Below are 16135 nucleotides of genomic sequence, written 5' to 3'. Positions count from 1 at the left end.
AGTTGGTCCCATCACCAGCCGCAGCTGGGTCTCCCCTGCCCCGTGGGTCGCAGAGCAGGACCAAGTCTGAACCTCTGCAAAGCACGCTCCGATTCTGCGTGGGTTTGGATGCCAGGAACATCCCAGATGGGACACGGGTCACACCGCAGCGGCAAGGCCAGGAGCCGCCACCACAGCCCCGCGGCCATTCCCGGCTCAGTCCGCACGACGGGGTCACAGCACCGCGGCTGAGGACGGATCGGCGGGCCGGGCGCCAGCTCGGGTCTGCGTGCACTTGGGGTCCCCGTCCCGCATCGCACCCGCCGGGACGCGCTGGCGCCCCGTCCTTCTCCGGCCGGGGCGTCCCGCAGATCCTTCTCCGGGTCCCTCGAGCCGCTTCCCCTCTCGGCGGAGCCGCCCCCCGACCCCCGGCCGGGCACGCAGGGCGCGGGGCGCGGAGCGCGCACTCGGGGCGGAGTTCCGGCGCGCGGGGCGGGCCCGGGGCGGGGGCGGGGGGCGGAGCGGCCGGCGGACCCGCCCCCCAGCTGAGCGGGGACCCGGACGGCGGACTCGCCTGCCTCAGAGGCTCGGGTGGCGGCGGCGGGGCGCGGCGCTCTTCGCTCCACTGCGGCTGCTGCAGCGGCTCGGGTGGCCCCGGCTGCGGCCGGGATGGGCGGGCGGCCGCGCGGGGGGCGCGGGGGGCGCACGACGTGACTCGCCGGGACCTGCAGCCCCGCCCGCCCGGCCGGCCGGCCGCGCCGGGCGGAGGGTCTGCTCCGTGGGCGCGGACGCGGGGTCGGCGCCGGAGCGGGAGCGGGAGCATGCGGGGCGCGGCGCGGGCGGCCCGGGGGCGCGCCGGGCAGCTGTGGCCGCGGCCCCCCGCCCCGGGCCCTGGCCCGCCGCCGCCGTTGCCGCTGCTGCTGCTGCTGGCCGCACTGGTGGGCGGCGCGGGCGCGCAGTACTCGAGCGACCTGTGCAGCTGGAAGGGGAGGTGAGTCCGCGCGGCGAGACCCCGGCCCGGGTCCACCGCCCTCCCTTCGCGTGCGCTGCCCTCCCCGGCCCGCCGACCGTGCGGGGGCGCGGCCCGGGCGGGGACTCGGGCGCCCGCTCTCCGGGCTGAGTCCAGTCCCCGTCGCCCCCGCCCCCGCCCCCGGGTCTAGAACAAAAGAGCCCGCGGCGTCCGGGTGCCCCGGCTCGGAGGACGCCCAGGGGGAGGTGCGCCCGCCGCGCCGCGGGGTCGGTCCCGACCCGGCAGCCCACTCGCCCCGCGCCGACCCCGCACGGGCGGGGGTCGGTCCTCCGGCCCTTCCCGGCTCTGCCCGCGGCGAGGACTTGCGCGCCCCGGGCGGGAGGAGCCGGGCCTGCGCTCAGGGCCGAGCGGGAAGGGCCGGCGGGTCCGCGGGAGGGAGCGGGGGGCTCGGGCGGACAGAGCCGGGCCCGGCGCGGACCGCGGCGAGGACCACGCCTGTGCGTGCGGAGACCCGCGGGCGGACACCTGTGCGCGGGCCGAGCGCTGGCCGGGCCGGGCGCCCCCCCGCCCCGTCCCCGCCCGGGACCCGGTGAAGGTCAGGCCGCCCTTGGCAGCGCGCGCGCTGGGCTCGGCGACCCCCCCCCCCCCATGCCCCTCCGCTGTGGCAGCCGAGGACTTTTTTTTAAACTGAAGTGTGACAGGCAGAAAGGAGTACAAGTCACAAGTGTGCGCGGGCGGGGCGCCTGAGGGCACAGCGCCTGGGGTGAGAAACCGCCATCGCCGAGGGCGCCCTCGGCCCCGCGGCAGGCAGCTCGCAGCTGGAAAACCGAGTTTCGTGCGGGTGAAGGAGTTTGCAGAGGGCGAGGGGCGTCTCCTTCTCCGAAACTGCGGGCGGGGGCTGCCGGTGGCTCTCCGCGTGGGGTGTTCCCCGGAGCAGAGCCTCTGCGGGAGCCCCTTGGCCTTGACGTCTGATGGGAAGCCTCCCGCAGGCTCACACCTCACGCAGGAGGGTATCACGGGGCTGTTCAGAGTGAAGACAGTTTTTCCGAGAAGGCTGGGGTTGTGCCAGTGTGCTGGGCTCTGCGTCAGCAGGGCAGCTGCTGGTCATCCTGGGTACTTACAGACCCAGGTCTCTGTGGACACTGGCAAGTCCCCTGCTCCCCACTTTCCACCCCTCCTAGAGCCAGGGTCCGGGGCTGCGGAGGCTGGGCCTTGTGGTGGCCTTCCTCCCCGCCACACCAACTCCCTGCACACGCCAGAGCAGGGATGGAGGAGCTGAGACGGGGGCCACGAGCTTGGAGCTCTGGGGGAGGGTTGGCCTGGAGAATGCTGGCGCCAGCCGTGAGCTGGCCGGGAGCCTCCGACTCTGACACACTCTTCCAGGGCTGCCCTTTCCCCCACGCTGGTAATTAAACTCCCTGTTTTGCAGCTTCTGCTGGATGAATCAGTGCACCCCAAACTGAGGTCTAGGGTGTCCTCCTTCCAAAGATCAGAAACAGACCCGGTCCCACCGCGGGAGCCTGGGTTTCCAGAGGGGCTGACATCCTGTCAGGCTCTGACCGGCCCTCCCTTGCAGACCCCTCCGATCCCCAGGACAGGCGTCCCCTTCCAGGCATAAAGTCCTCTGAGGACCAGGGAGCTCCCGGACCCAGCAGGTGTCTGTATCCCCTTCTCGACTTGCGAGAAGCAGGGGCACTTGCCTGCCACCCTTCTGTCTCCATCATTGCTGACATACCCCTGGTTCTGGACTCCCTCCAGCTATCCTCAGTCAGCCCAAAGGCAGAGTCCGGCAGGGGCTGCCACAGTCGGAGCTGGAGAGAAGACAGGGCCAGGCCACACTCCTGGAACACAAGGCTCCCTTCGCAGTATCCTTGCTGCCCCAGCGATCAGTATGCCTCGCCGATCAGCTGATAGATCCTTGCCGTGGGAATCCAAGCGTGCTGATCTGCCTGCTGACCCCCAGAACATTTATGACTTTTTATGAGCTGTTCTAAAGACAGCACAGGGTGGTGCGAGTCCCGATGCGCTGGGTGGATTCTGATCCCCTGATAGGAAGGGAATTTCTGTTTATGACACTGGCTACTCACATTTGACAGGCTGAAATGCATTTCTGGGTGTTTCCAAGCAGTGAAGCAGGAGGTTGTGCAATCCCCGTCCCGTGAGCAGGGGCGGGACAGCACCCTGATCTTTATTAGGCTGTGGTCATAAAGGTGGACCACGAACCTTCCCACCACCACCGGCAGGGGTGTGGGTCCCTCACACCTGGCCTCATTCTCCTGCTGGGTGGGAAATGAAAGCTAACTCCAGTTCTAGTTTCTCCCTCGATCTGAACGTTCCTCCTGACTTGTAAACAGGAGACCACCCCTTACTCCTGGTGCCTCCGGGGGTCCGGGTTGTGGGTGTGAGGGGGGTGGGCCCTGCTGCCCCCACACTGGCCTCTCCAGAAAGTCTGATCAATTTGGAATGTGCTGTCCTTTCCATGAGGGTGCCCCTTAGGTGTGTCCACCTGGGGAGTGACACTTGCAGACTCCTTTTTTTGGGAACGGTGCGTGAACCCAGTTTAAGTAACCCTGGAAGCAGTCTGTGTCCTCAGCTCCCTGAAGCCCTAGGGTTATGCTCGTCCACACATATGGCTAGAGCCGCGTTCCCCCCTGAGGCCGGCCAGAGCCACATTCCCCGTACTTTTTAGCTTCATCCCATCAGAAACCAGTTATTTTATTTTTGTCTGATGGGCTTGCTCTGAGGCTCACAGGTGCCAGCATCGTGATGTCACAGATAGGGCACATTTTTGCTTCTCCAGCAATTTTGCAGAAACAGACGTTTTTTCAGGTTTTGCTGTGGTGCTGGAGATCTAGAGCGAGACAGTGAGCCCTTGGCTTCATTAAAGACCCGTTGGGGTCCCAGGCCGAGAGACTGGTGGGTCTGCTGGACGGGGTCGATGTCTTACATCGCACACGCTGCTCGCCTTTGTGTGAACACCCGTGTCGAGTGCCTGGTCGGACTCTCGGTCATGTCTGCGCTTCAGGAGAGGGGAGAGGCAGAGCAGAGCCCCATGTTGGCCGTGGACTCTGGGGCGGGTGTAGACCCTTTCCTGGGGCCAGTGAAGACATTAGGTGAAGGGTGAAGTAACAGGTGCCCTATTTCTTCTCTGCCCCCCTGCTTGCTGTTCCTGGCCCTCTTTTAGTAGAGGGACTTAGGAATAAATGGGGCCATGTGCACCACACAAGATGTCCAGGCTGATAGGTGCAGGCTGGGGATGGCAGCCCAGCCCCCAGACTCAGGTTCGCCTCTCCCTGGGGAGCCATGGTTGGTCACCTGTCCCCACAAGTGTTCCCTCTGCCCCTGCCCAAGATGTGGGTGGGGGGTGGACCTCCCGGTATCCCCCTCCACTGTTTGGATTAAGTGACTCGGTGAGAGGGATCCAAAATCTCTGGTATGGGCTTTCTTTCCCTTGAGCCCCAGGGCCCCCTCCCCCCACAGAGAGGGAAGTGAAGACTTGGACAGGATGGTTTTTATGGGGGAGAGCTTTGAGGATTGGTGTCTGGGCATGGGGCAAGTGTCCAGCTGCTTCTTGAGGCTGGAGACAGGAGAGGAGGCACACTATGATAAAGTTTGTTTTGGCTGCGTAAGAGCAGAGCTGATTATAGTCATCTGTGTCAACCACTCACCATTTAGTCTAATTTTTTCACACAGCACTATAATTATGCTCGTCCGCACATATGTGTCAGATGAGCTTATGGGAGTTTTATTTGACTATGATTTGTAAGTCTGTTCTGTGCGGCCCTGGTAGGCATCTGAGGCTGAGCCGGCTGCTAGTGACCCAGGGCCTTGTGGGGGCAGGGAGTGGGGTTAGGAGGGGGGGTCACCTCCTCGACACCTCCCTCTGATGTGGTCTGCAGGATGACTGAGCAGCCCCAGCCCGCAGCTGGCCGTCGTATGAAAAGTGAGGTTTTTTGGAGCCCAGGGTGTGAGTCACCAACAGTAAATGCAAACCATATGTTACGTGTTTTCTCCTCTGTAGAAATGGTTTCTGGTAACTCACTCAGGCCAGAGCACTGAATATAGCATTGTTTATGATACACAAAAATCCTAAGAATGTGGGTGAACCTGTCCGAGATCTGATCAGAACCAAATTTCGTGTAATAAAACACTCGGTTGAAGTCACTGGTTGAGTTCCGGGGCTGTTTGGCGGCTCTGACGTAACCATCGGCACAAGCTGACATTCGCGTTAAAATTTGGAGTAGAGGAAGCTTTAACATTTTTGAGGGTTTCAGTTTCTTGAAAACATAAGGTAATGACTTTACTCCAGACCTGTTTCACCAAGAGTGTAGCACACTTCATATTTTCCTATTTAATGTTTATTGGGAGTGAGGTGAATGTGGCACGCAGAGCTTCTCCTTGGGAAGACCAACTGTCCACTCACTGTTTGTGTCTCTCTCCCTGTGGCTTCTGCACGCAGTCCCCGTGGTGTCTGTCCCCTGGGGTGGACCTTCACCTTAGCTTTGTTTCTGGCTTTCATGCTGTTCGAGTTTGTTTTTATTTTTTTAAGATTTTATTTATTTATTTGATAGACAGATAGATTTATTTATTTGATAGACACGAGTTTGTTTTTAAAAATACAGTTGGCAGGGCGCCTGAGTGGCTCAGTTGGTTAAGCAACTGCCTTCTGCTCAGGTCATGGTCCCAGAGTCCTGGGATCGAGTCCCACATGGGGCTCCCAGCTCTATGGGGAGTCTGCTTCTCCCTCTGACCTCCCCTCTCGTGCGCTTTCTCTCTCTCTAAATAAATAAATAAATATCTTAAAAAAAAAATACAGTTGGCAGTGCGGAATCTTCAGGGCTTATTTTTTTTAATTTAATTTAATTTTTTAAAAAGATTTTATTTATTTATTTGACAGACAGAGATCACAAGTAGGCAGAGAGGCAGGCGGAGAGAGAGGGGGCAGCAGACTCCCCGCTGAGCAGAGAGCCCGATGTGGGGCTCGATCCTAGGACCCTGGGATCATGACCTGAGCCGAAGGCAAAGGCCTTAACCCACTGAGCCACCGAGGCACCCCTTCAGGGTTTATTTTTAAATTTTGTTTGTTTGGGGTCACCTGGGGGGCTCAGCCGGTGACGCGTCTGCCTTCAGCTCAGCTCAGTTCGTGGTCCCAGAGTCCTGTGTCAGGCTCCCTGCTCTGCCGGGAGTCTGCTTCTCCCTCCGCGGCACCCCCTGCTTGTGCTCTCTCTCTCTCACTTGCTCACTCTCTTTCTCAAATAAAGAAAATCTAAGAGCAGAGGAATGGGCAGTGGCTCCATCCCAGGACCCCGAGATCATGACCTGAGCCAAGGGCCGACTCAATACCCGAGGGCGCCCCCCCGGGGACCCCAAGGTTTACAGATGAAAGTGCCATCGAGCCGTCTCTCTAGGGAACACACAAGCATGCTTGTCTGGAAGGTGCTGAAGATGAAACTCACCCACAGCCTCCAGCCCCCAGGGCTTCCCTCCCTCACTGGGGCGAGCAGACGGGCCCCTTGTGCTCACACTCGGAGGGAATCTGCCGCCCTTCCCGGCCCTCCACAGGTCACCGGGAACTTGGGTTGGTGGTTGGGTCCTGTGTCCTTGTCATGTTCCAGAAGTTCTGCCTCCGTGGTCCTTGCCTCCACAATGCAGGGAACCTCAAGGACACAGGCTCCCGGTGCCCCGCTGAAGGCTGGCACACCCAGGTGCCGAGGTGTGAGACACCCGGGGCCTCCGCCGCCGCGGCCCGTCTTGCAGCGACTTTCTGGGGTGGGCCTGCCAGAGGGGCCTGGCCGCGGGGCCCTGCGTGACCCCTCCCCAGACCAGCGGGGCCGGGCACAGGGGACGGCCGCCTGCACGAGGGTGGGGGCTGCTTGGGCACCTGGGCTGGCGAGGCCACACGTGTGCGCTGACGCGTGTCCGCCTCCCCCCGCAGCGGGCTGACGCACGAGGCCCACAGGAAGGAGGTGGAGCAGGTGTACCTGCGCTGCGCCGCGGGCTCCGTGGAGTGGGTGTACCCGACGGGGGCGCTCATCGTCAACGTGCGGCCCAACACCTTCCCGCCCCCGCGCCTCCAGACGCTATGCATCAAGCCCCTCAAAGGCTCCTCGGGGGCCAACATTTATTTGGAGAAAACTGGAGAACTGAAGCTGCTGGTCCGGGACGGGGACCGTGGGCCTGGCCGGGTGAGCTGCTTTGGCTTCGAGCACGGTGGGCTCTTCGTGGAGGCTGCGCCCCAGCAGGACATCAGCAGGAGGATCACGGGCTTCCAGTACGAGCTGACCGGCCGGCCCGCAGGCTCGGACCTGCACGCTCTGTCAGGTGGGTGGCGTGCTCTGGTGGTGGGGTGGGAGGGGCTTCAGGACAGCCTCGGGGCGCCCGCCAACAGCCCGCGGGGTGGAGGGGCGTTGGGTGCACGGTGCCCCCTTGGCTCTCAGGGACTGCGTCTGAGCCGCAGCCGCGGGTGGGTAAGACCACGGTCCCGGCTCCCTGCCGTGCTCGGCTTCTGTGCCGTGGGGCCTGTAACGGGCAAGGGTTCCCTGGCGTCTCTCCTGGTGTATGGACTAGCTGCGTGTTTCTGATGTCAGGCCCCCGACTTGGCGAGTTCTGGATGGGAGCCAAGCCTGGTTCGCGCTCCAGGGTAATGCAGGGCCTGAACTGGGGGTGCTGGTCCCCGGCTCTGGGGGCGTTTTGTGGGTTATCCCATGTGGAGTGGCGACACGGGCAGCGTGCCAGGAGAGGGGCTGTGGGTAGAGGAACCAGGCAGGGCAGGGATGCCCCTGGGGGTCTTGGGAAGCTCCCAGGGCGTAGCTCTGGATGGAGGCTCTCAGCAGCCACGGGGCAGGGGTGTGCACGGAGATACTGAGTTGGTTTTAGATTGTCCTGCGTTTTCCCCTTTGGGGCAGGCAGCCAACTTGCAGGGCCCTGTGTGGAGGGTAGTGTTGGTCTCTGAAAAGTCCCAGAGGCAGAGACCAAAGACAGGTGAGTGCCCCAGGAGCTCTCGCATGGCCTAGGACTCACCCCTCATGCCCCACCTCACCCAGCTGCCTGACTGCCTAGGTGCACGAGTCCTTGTCTTTTAGAGGAGCCCAGGCCAAACGTCTCGCCCTTGCTTCACGGCACAGGTGATCTCACGGGCCCCTCGCATGTGGGGACACCATCCGTGTCAGTTCTGAAGCTGCTCAGCAGCAAGGTGCCTCCCGGCAGTGGGAAGATGTGAGCAGGTTCCACGGAGGGCGTCCCCAGGAAACCATCTGGCCCAGGTGATGGTCAGGCAGGGGTGATGCTGGTACCCCACAGTGCACGGGGCAGTTCCAGCAACTGTCAGCAGTGCTCAGGCAGAAACACCTGGTTTGGGGGGGTAGGCCATCCCCAGGAAGAGTATAATCTCCACATTTTAGTGGAGATAAATAAAAGATTTGAAGATGGGGAGAAACAGATGTGCTAACAGATGTCCCCATTTTATTGTTCTGCACTCTTGGCTCAGATCACTTTCCAAAACTTCAGTCTCTCTCAAAGTAAACTAGTATCTTAGAAAACATCAGTGTGGGACTTCCAGGTAGGACCCCCCCCACCCAGTACCTGACTGCCCAGGTAGGCCCCCTACCAGTGCCTGATCACCCAAGTAGGACCCCCCCCCCGTCCCCAGTGCCTGACTGCCCAGGTAAGACCCCTCCAGTGCCTGATTGCCCAGGTAGGCCCCTGCTGTACCCCCCCCAGATGCTCAACTAGGGCTCAAACTCAGGAAGGTGACGGTAAAAGCTACTGTAAGTCTCAGGATCTGAATGAAATTTTTTTTTTTTTTAAAGGCTTTATTTATTTATTTGACAGACAGAGATCACAAGTAGGCAGAGAGGCAGGCAGAGAGAGAAGGAAGCAGGCTCCCTGCTGAGCAGAGAGCCCGATTCGGGACTTGATCCCAGGACCCTGAGATCATGACCTGAGCCGAAGGCAGCAGGTTAACCCACTGAGCCACCCAGGCATCCCAGGACCTGAATGAAATTTTAACCGCAACAGTCTTTCTCTTGATCACCAGCTCTAGGGTGGGTGGGACCCAGCCTCACCATGGGGGACCTAGAATAAATTCACAATAAAAACAAAATGTGAAAAAATCCAGTCACTGAATTCGGTGTTTCTGACTAGTGATGCTGGCTGAGAGGAGGGTGTGTGTTAGGAACTTGTTAGCACCATGCAGGAGACGGGGGGGGGGGGGGGCAGCAGGGTCTGGGGATGCTGGTGTGTCCCTGCTCCCTGGGGTGCTTGCCTTTCATCAGGGGATGGGCCCCTAAGCCCTTAATGCTGGAGGAATGGGTACGTAATGTGGAATGTCAGCCATCTGGCCACGGTGACGTCCGCCAGGCCCGGCGGGCTCTCTGATGGCCGTGAGCCTCTGGGCTCGCTGCGGCGCTGACCCTGGTTGCAGCTGCGGGAGACTTTAGGGAGGTGGGTGGGCACCTGTGGCGTGCAGGTGTGCGTGAGCCCTCGGGCCAGGCGCCTGGGGGGCCCCGCCCTGTCCCTCCCTGATGAGTCACAGCTTCTGGTTTGTGCTGACTTGAGAGAAGAGAGAGGCTCCGGGGTGAGCCCTGTGTGGGAGGCTCCCGGCCCTGGACGTTTCTGCTTGGGAGTGTTTGTAGTGAATGCGGTCACCTAGTGGGCATTGGAGCTGAAAGTCAGCTTCCGGGTATGAACCGAGCAGCTCTGGGAGCCAAGAAGAGGCCAGAATGCAGAGGCAGACCTCCAGGCACAGGGCAAGCGGTGGGCGGTGGGAGGGGATGCCTGCCTGCGGGCTGGGGGACTTGGGACCAGGCGCCACACTGCAGGCGGGGTAGGACTCGCTTCCCCCCCGCCCCCCTGCCCTGGGCCTTCCTCCTTCTCCGGGGGCCTCACCAGGGCCTCACCGCGTCATGCTGCTCTGCACGGTGCTGAAGAGATCTGGCAGGACACGAAAGGTGGGCATGGGGCCAGATCCAGGGCACTAGGGATGAAGCTCTGGGGCCATACCCGGGACATGTGCTGAGGTCTTACAGGGGAACCCAGCCGGGCCGTCCTCCCCAGAGTCCCAGCCTCCTTGGGAAAACGGGTACCGCCAGGAGCCCCCACTGTCCAGTAGGGTCAGGCAGGATGGCTGAGGACTGGGTCTGGGTCTAGGGGGCAGAGACAGACCTCCTTCTTCTTGGTTTGCCTGGGGCAGCCCAGAAGGACTTCTGGTTCCAGGCTGCTGCACCACTTCTCAGGCAGCTGAAGAGCAGGGGTTCGCCGGCTTGGCCGCATCCATTGTTGAGGTTGAGCTCTGGGCTCTGTGTGATGCCTGCCCAGAGCAGGCCTCCTTGAGCAGATGAGGCGGGAAGGCGGTGGCGTTTTAGCCCCACAGCCAGAGGGGCGGGTGCCGGCTGTGACCGCACAGCAGTTACGCCCATGGAAACCGGGGAGCCTTGCGATGTGCGGGCAGCCTGGGTCCCCAGTTCTGATGGCCTGGGTGGGCGGGTGGGTACAGCGCCCTCCACTGGGGGGCCTTCCCGGCTCCGAGTTTGGTGGTGGCCCTGATGAGCTGGAATGGGCTGTGGGGAATGAGGAGCAAAGTTCAGAAGAAGTGAAAGAAGCCTCACTACGTCCTGGGGACAGAAAAGGAGAGAGAACTGGACCTTTTCCTATGGGTCACTTTGTTTCCTGCCTGGCTTCTCTGGCCACTGTAATTACTGGATAATTATTTCTCATTTTGCCCATCTCTGGCCTTTTGGAGTGGAAGGGTGTGGCCTCCTCCTGTGTCCTCCCCAGGACGAGGGAGGGTTGGGAATAGGCCAGGAGGAGAAGCTGGTGGGGTTGGAGTTCCCAGGGCACAAGAGATGGGACTTGGGACAGCTGACCAGCCCGGGCTAGGGCCCCTGGGGCCATCTCGGGGGACACCAGTTGAGGAGGCCCCAGAGTCTTACCTGGCCTCAGCTCACACTGGCCCAGTTCCCGCTGTGTCCGCTTCCACCTGTCATGGGCCGCGCCCGCCAAGGCCCAGGTCGTGTCCTGGGCACAGTTTTTGCTTTGGGAACTGCATGTGTCCCTGGGCAGTCCCACCTGCCAGAACAGGAGGTGGCCATCTGTGACCCTGTCCTTGGCGAGGGCCCCCCATCGTCCTCCCTGCCTGCACCCTGACCCCCCACTAGGTCCCTGTGGTAGCTCCCGCCTGTCTCCCTGACCCTGTGCTTCCCGTCTTCAGTTCATTTTGTGCGCGTTCCGGGGTAATCTCCCTAAGATGTCCATCCTCAGCCACCCCCTCTTCCAGAACTGTAAGCCCAGCTGGGCTGCCCCCTCCGCCCCATGTGCCCCTGCGAGAAACGAGGTTCGATGTGTCTGAAACCAGCGCCTTCCAGAGCCTTTAGGAGCACGGCTCCGATGCATAATTGTTTCCAGATTGCTTCTCTTGGCGTCCACAGACTGGATTTTCCAAGACGGTGACCTACGCTTCGTAAAACGCGAATTACGAGGCGAGTCTGCAGGGGGACTCTGCTAGCTCAGCTGGGGTGGCACTGGCTGACCGAGGCTTCCGGGGGGAGTCCTGCGGCCGGCCGGCTGCCCTCCCCTTGGCTGGGCATCAGCATATCTGTGGTGCCGGGGGCGTGAGCAGGGCGGGCACACAGGACGGGCTCCTTGGCCGCTTGCGGGGTCCCAGTGCCTGTGTCCACAGAGACCTGGTTACTTGTGCACAGCCAGGCCAGGGATCTGAACCCAGGCTGTGGCCTGGGCCTTTCACTGCCCACGGCTGCCTCTGTGGCCTGTCTGAGATATGTCTCTGGAGAGTTTGTGTGGACCCGTGCCTCGTGCCCAGCCTCGCTTGCCGTACTGTGTGCCGGGCCCGGGGCCCTACTGGGGCCCCTCCCTTCTGGGTGACTGCTCTGGGAGGGGTCCCCACAGGCGGGCTGTGGCCGCCTCGGGATGGACTGCTGACCTGCCTTTTCCCACCTGCAGGGGCGCCCAGGGCTGGGTCTCTCACCCCTGGGGCACAGACATCCATCCCCACCCAGACCAGGACGGCGAGGGCCAGTGCTTGGAGACTCACAGAGACACTGCGCTGCCCTGAGGGGCACAGAACCTGTTGGCTCATGCCCTGGGCCCTGGAGGGCCTCTCTGAGCTCCAGCTCCTTAGTGCCTGGCCCTGCCCCTTGCTGCTCACCCAGGTCTGGGTTTGGGAGGGTGACTGGTCAGTGTGTGGACAGGGTCAGCTTTGGCAGGGTCCAGCAAGGGCCAACGCCACGGGTGTTCTGGGGCCTTGTTCCAGCAAGACCTCATGCTAACCTTTCCCCGAGCGGGAGACTTTGTGCCAAACCCAAGGGACTCCGCATCGGAGTTGGAGGCCTTGAAAGGTGCGGTGAGAGCCCGAGTGTGCGCCCTCCCAAGTCCGGTGCTGGGTTAGGAGTGGGGCTGTGGTCTCGGGGAGGGTTGCCAGCGTGGGAGGTGCTGCCCCCCCACAGTCTGTCTGGAGCTTCACCCCATGAGGAAGTGAGGGTGAAGGCTGGGGTGTGGGCCAGACTGGGGCCGAAGTTCACAGGGCGAGGCCTGGCTTGGCTGGAGGACGCACCTGGGCTGCCAGGTTTGAGGCTCCTATGAGGTGGGTCTGCCCTGGACGGCGTTTGCAGGCAGGGGCGTGGTTGGAGGGTCCGGTGGTGTCTTGGGGAGGGCTGTGCAGAGGTGGAGGCTCGCCGGCCGAGAATCCCACAGCACGTGCAGGTGGCAGCGTCCCCCCATGCTCACAGAACCTTCCGCAGCCGCAGTGGTCCTCCTAGGCAGTGCCCTGAGCTGCCAGTCCTGGCAGCAGATGGGGGCCTGGGGAGCAGGTGACGTGCAAGTGGCCGGTCACAGCATTCTGGGGTGCTGGTGGGGAGGCTGGAGTGAAGGTGACTTCTGCTGGGCTGGTGCAGGGCTGCAGCTTCAGACCAGCTCAGGTTGGTTTCCCGTGGGGCAGGGGCAGGCCACGTGGGGACCAGCACCGAGGCCAGCCGCCCTCAGGGTACGTGCCCTTCACAGCCACATCTGGAGCTGGAGGTGCCTGCTGGGTCGGTCAGCCCCCAATTGCGTGGCCGAGGTTCGGGTTCTCTGTCCTGTCCTGAGCTCAGAGCTCTTACAGGACCTGGCGAGCACGTACGGAGGCCTTTGTCCCGCAGACCCACTCCTGACCCTGTTCTCTGCCCGCAGCCCCGTGCCGCCCCTGCGGGGATGCTGAGGTACTGTTGGCCGTCTGCACCAGTGACTTCGGTAAGTGTCCTGGCTCCCCACCACGTGTAGGGAGCCCCCCTGGGCCTGGAGGACCTTCCAGGAGAGTGACTCTCTGTACCCCAGGGGAGGGGCCTGTCCGTAAGGCCAGGAGAGGGTCAGGTGGTCACCGAGCATTTTCCTCCAAACACGGATGCTAGCCTCACCTCAGAGCCCTGTTCTCCTCTGGGTCCCCTGCTGATTCTGTAGCAGGAGTTCCTGGCCCTGGAGGTCCGGGATCCTGGCGGGGGCAGGGGGCAGGGGCTGAGGTCGGGGACTCCACTGTGTGCTTGTGACAGTGGCACCAGCGCTCTCAGGCAGAGGGTGGAAGCCGTCCGCTGCATGCGGTGCTGGGGCCGGACAGGAAGCCAGCCTGGCAGGGCCTGGCTCCGAGCACTCCCGGCCCCAAGGTCCTGCATAGCCGGGGTTGGGGGCTGGGCAGAGTCCTGGGTGAGGGCCGGCTCTGCCAGCCCCTGCCCATCACCTCCTCCCCTCTGAGCTCCGCCGCGCTGCCCCACTGGGATTCAGAGCCGCTGCAGGTCCCGTGTGCTAGCTGGGGTCACCTGTCCTGTTCCACCTGGAAAGGGTGATGCACGGGTGGTTTCTAGCTCCTGTTTCTCCCCCTTACATGGCTGGGGACAACGATCTTTACCCGCGACAGGGTCGGGGACAGCCCCTCCGGGCCTCATGCCTGTGAATTGTTCTTTTTAATGGGGTTTCCAGAGCGCAGGACCTGGGGTCGGCCCTGGCGCAGATGCCCCGGTGACCCCCTGACCCCCGTGTCCTTGTCTCCGCAGTCGTCCGAGGCTCTATCCAGAACGTCACTCACGCCCCAGAGCAGCAGGAGTCCACCATCCACCTGCACGTGAGCCGGCTCTACCGGCAGAAGAGCAAGGTTTTCTGGCCGGCTCCGGAGGGTGGCGGCTGGCGGGGCCGCGTGCTCACGCTGCTGGAGTGCGGCGTGCGGCCGGGACGCGGGGACTTCCTCTTCACTGGCCACATGCGCTTCGGGGAGGCCCGGCTTGGCTGTGCCCCACGCTTCAGGGACTTCCAGAGGCTGTACCGGGACGCTGAGGAGAGGGGCCTGAACCCCTGTGAGATGGGCACGGAGTGACGGGGGCACGGGGTGCTCGGATCGGGGCTCCTGGGGCTCAGGCCGCGGGGCACACGCCACGAGGTCCCAGCCGAGGGCTCCTTGACTGATGGGAAATGTAAAATGCAAACTAAGTTATTATATTTTTTTTAAAAAAAGAAAAGTCCATAGGAAACAAACTCCAGAGTCTTAAAATGCCTTGTGTGCCATTTGATACCGTTTTTCAAAGCACCTGACGTCCTTGCGCTCGGCTGGTGTGCCTGGAGCCCACGGAGGACACCCAGCGCCGGGCTTTGCACACCGCCTGCACACCGATCAGAGTTATTTCTTGTGACGGAAACTGACGGAGCCAAATACGTATTTCTTGTTTTGTTTTTGCTTTTCAAAGAATGTGCTTTACTGGCCGTGGTCCCTTTTGGGCTGCAGGCTGTTTCCATTCCAGAGAATAAAGGCCAGCATCTGATGGAGCCGTGGTGCGTGGTCCGCAGCCCGGGGCGGGTGTGCATGGCCCCAGACTGGGGTCAGGCCTCTCTTGGGGGCAGCTCACCCGAGGGAGCCCCGTAACCCTGTTGTGGGGTCTGCTGTGGGGTCAGGGCCTGTCCCAGAGGCAGCACACCTGAGGGAGACCCAGCGGCCCTGTTGCTCCTGGCCCTTCATTCTGGGCCCGACTCTAAGTGAGGCTGTTACTCTCGTGCTTCAGAAAACACCACCGCGCCTCAGCTCTCCCTCCCACCTCGGTCCGCCTTAGCATCGGTCTTCCCATTCCCAGTAGCCCAGATGCTGCCCTTTGACTGCGTCTTCCCCCAAACGCCCCGGGCCACAGCCAGTCTGGGCAGTGGGGAGCTGGTCAGTACCCGGCGACCTCCGCACGCTGGCAGATGAGCAGGTCCCCAGCAACCGCTGTAATGGATGCCCACAGACTGAGGCTTGGACAGCCCAGAGTCGTTCTGGAGGCCAGAGTACCAAAGCAAGGTGCGGGCAGGCCCAGGCTCCCTCTGAAGACTCTAGGGGAGGAGGAGGTTTCTGGTGGCTGCCGACAGTCCTCGCCTGTGGAAGCGTGTTTCCGGGCTCTGCCTCCTCCTGCCGTCTGTGTGTCTGTGTTTGAGTCCCTCCTCTCACAGGGACGCCAGTTACAGGGACCAGTGTGGCCTCATCTTAAGTGATGACACCTGCAAAGACCCTATTTCCAAATAAGTTCAGTCACAGGTTCTAAGATGGGAATTTGGGAGGACGCTACTCACCCTCCAGGGGTCACTGGGGTATCAGGTAATCAGACCTCAGCCTGCATCCACATCCGTGAATCAGGTGACTAACCCAGGCAGCTCCGGGAGAGGACACAGCACAGCCAGGAGCACACCAGCCACACCCAGGACTCCGGCACGCCGTGCGGCCACAGGTAGGTGCCCTGTGTTCGCTCAGGTGTGGCCTGCGTGAGGTAGGTGCGGCCTGCGTCAGTGTGGCCTGGCTCAGGTCTGTGGGCCCCTGCAGGTCACAGCAAGAAGCAGGTGCGCCACACCTGCACAGCAGGAAGCAGGGCGGTCACCTGAAGCAGCAGGAGTGGCGATGGGAACAGGTCCTACCGAGGCTGGTAATTGCTGTGTTTTTGCCTGGAGCAGGTGCGCCAGGGCCGCAGTGAACCTGTGGCTGGGTTCACGCTGTGGGATTTTCTGGGTGTTGACTCTGGCCTGGGAGGGTGCGGCGGGCATGCAGGTGCTGCAGGACAAGGACGTCAGGCATGGGTTTTGGTTTCAGGGCTGGCACTCTTCCTTCTGTCAGTTCAGGGACCCTGGGAGGACCCCGGGACCTGACCCCATGGGCTGACGTCCGGGGCGGACAGTAGCTCCCACTGCCCGCGA

At 62.2% G+C, this 16135-nt stretch overlaps 1 protein-coding gene across 1 annotated transcript; it reads left to right on the top strand.

The window, feature by feature from the left end:
• The first annotated feature begins 570 nt into the window (after window positions 1–570).
• Window positions 571–14746, top strand: METRNL (meteorin like, glial cell differentiation regulator). The gene is made up of 4 exons (XM_059148342.1): window positions 571–970; window positions 6885–7270; window positions 13130–13189; window positions 13984–14746. Exons 1-4 carry the CDS (start codon window positions 801–803, stop codon window positions 14298–14300), a joined length of 933 nt encoding a protein of 310 aa, XP_059004325.1. The 5' UTR covers window positions 571–800; the 3' UTR covers window positions 14301–14746.
• The last annotated feature ends 1389 nt before the right edge of the window (window positions 14747–16135 follow it).

This window comes from Mustela lutreola, chromosome 15, assembly GCF_030435805.1.
Source record: "Mustela lutreola isolate mMusLut2 chromosome 15, mMusLut2.pri, whole genome shotgun sequence".
Lineage (NCBI taxonomy): Eukaryota > Metazoa > Chordata > Mammalia > Carnivora > Mustelidae > Mustela > Mustela lutreola.
Note: the sequence above shows the minus strand (reverse complement) of the source record. Positions and strands in the feature narration are given on the sequence as shown.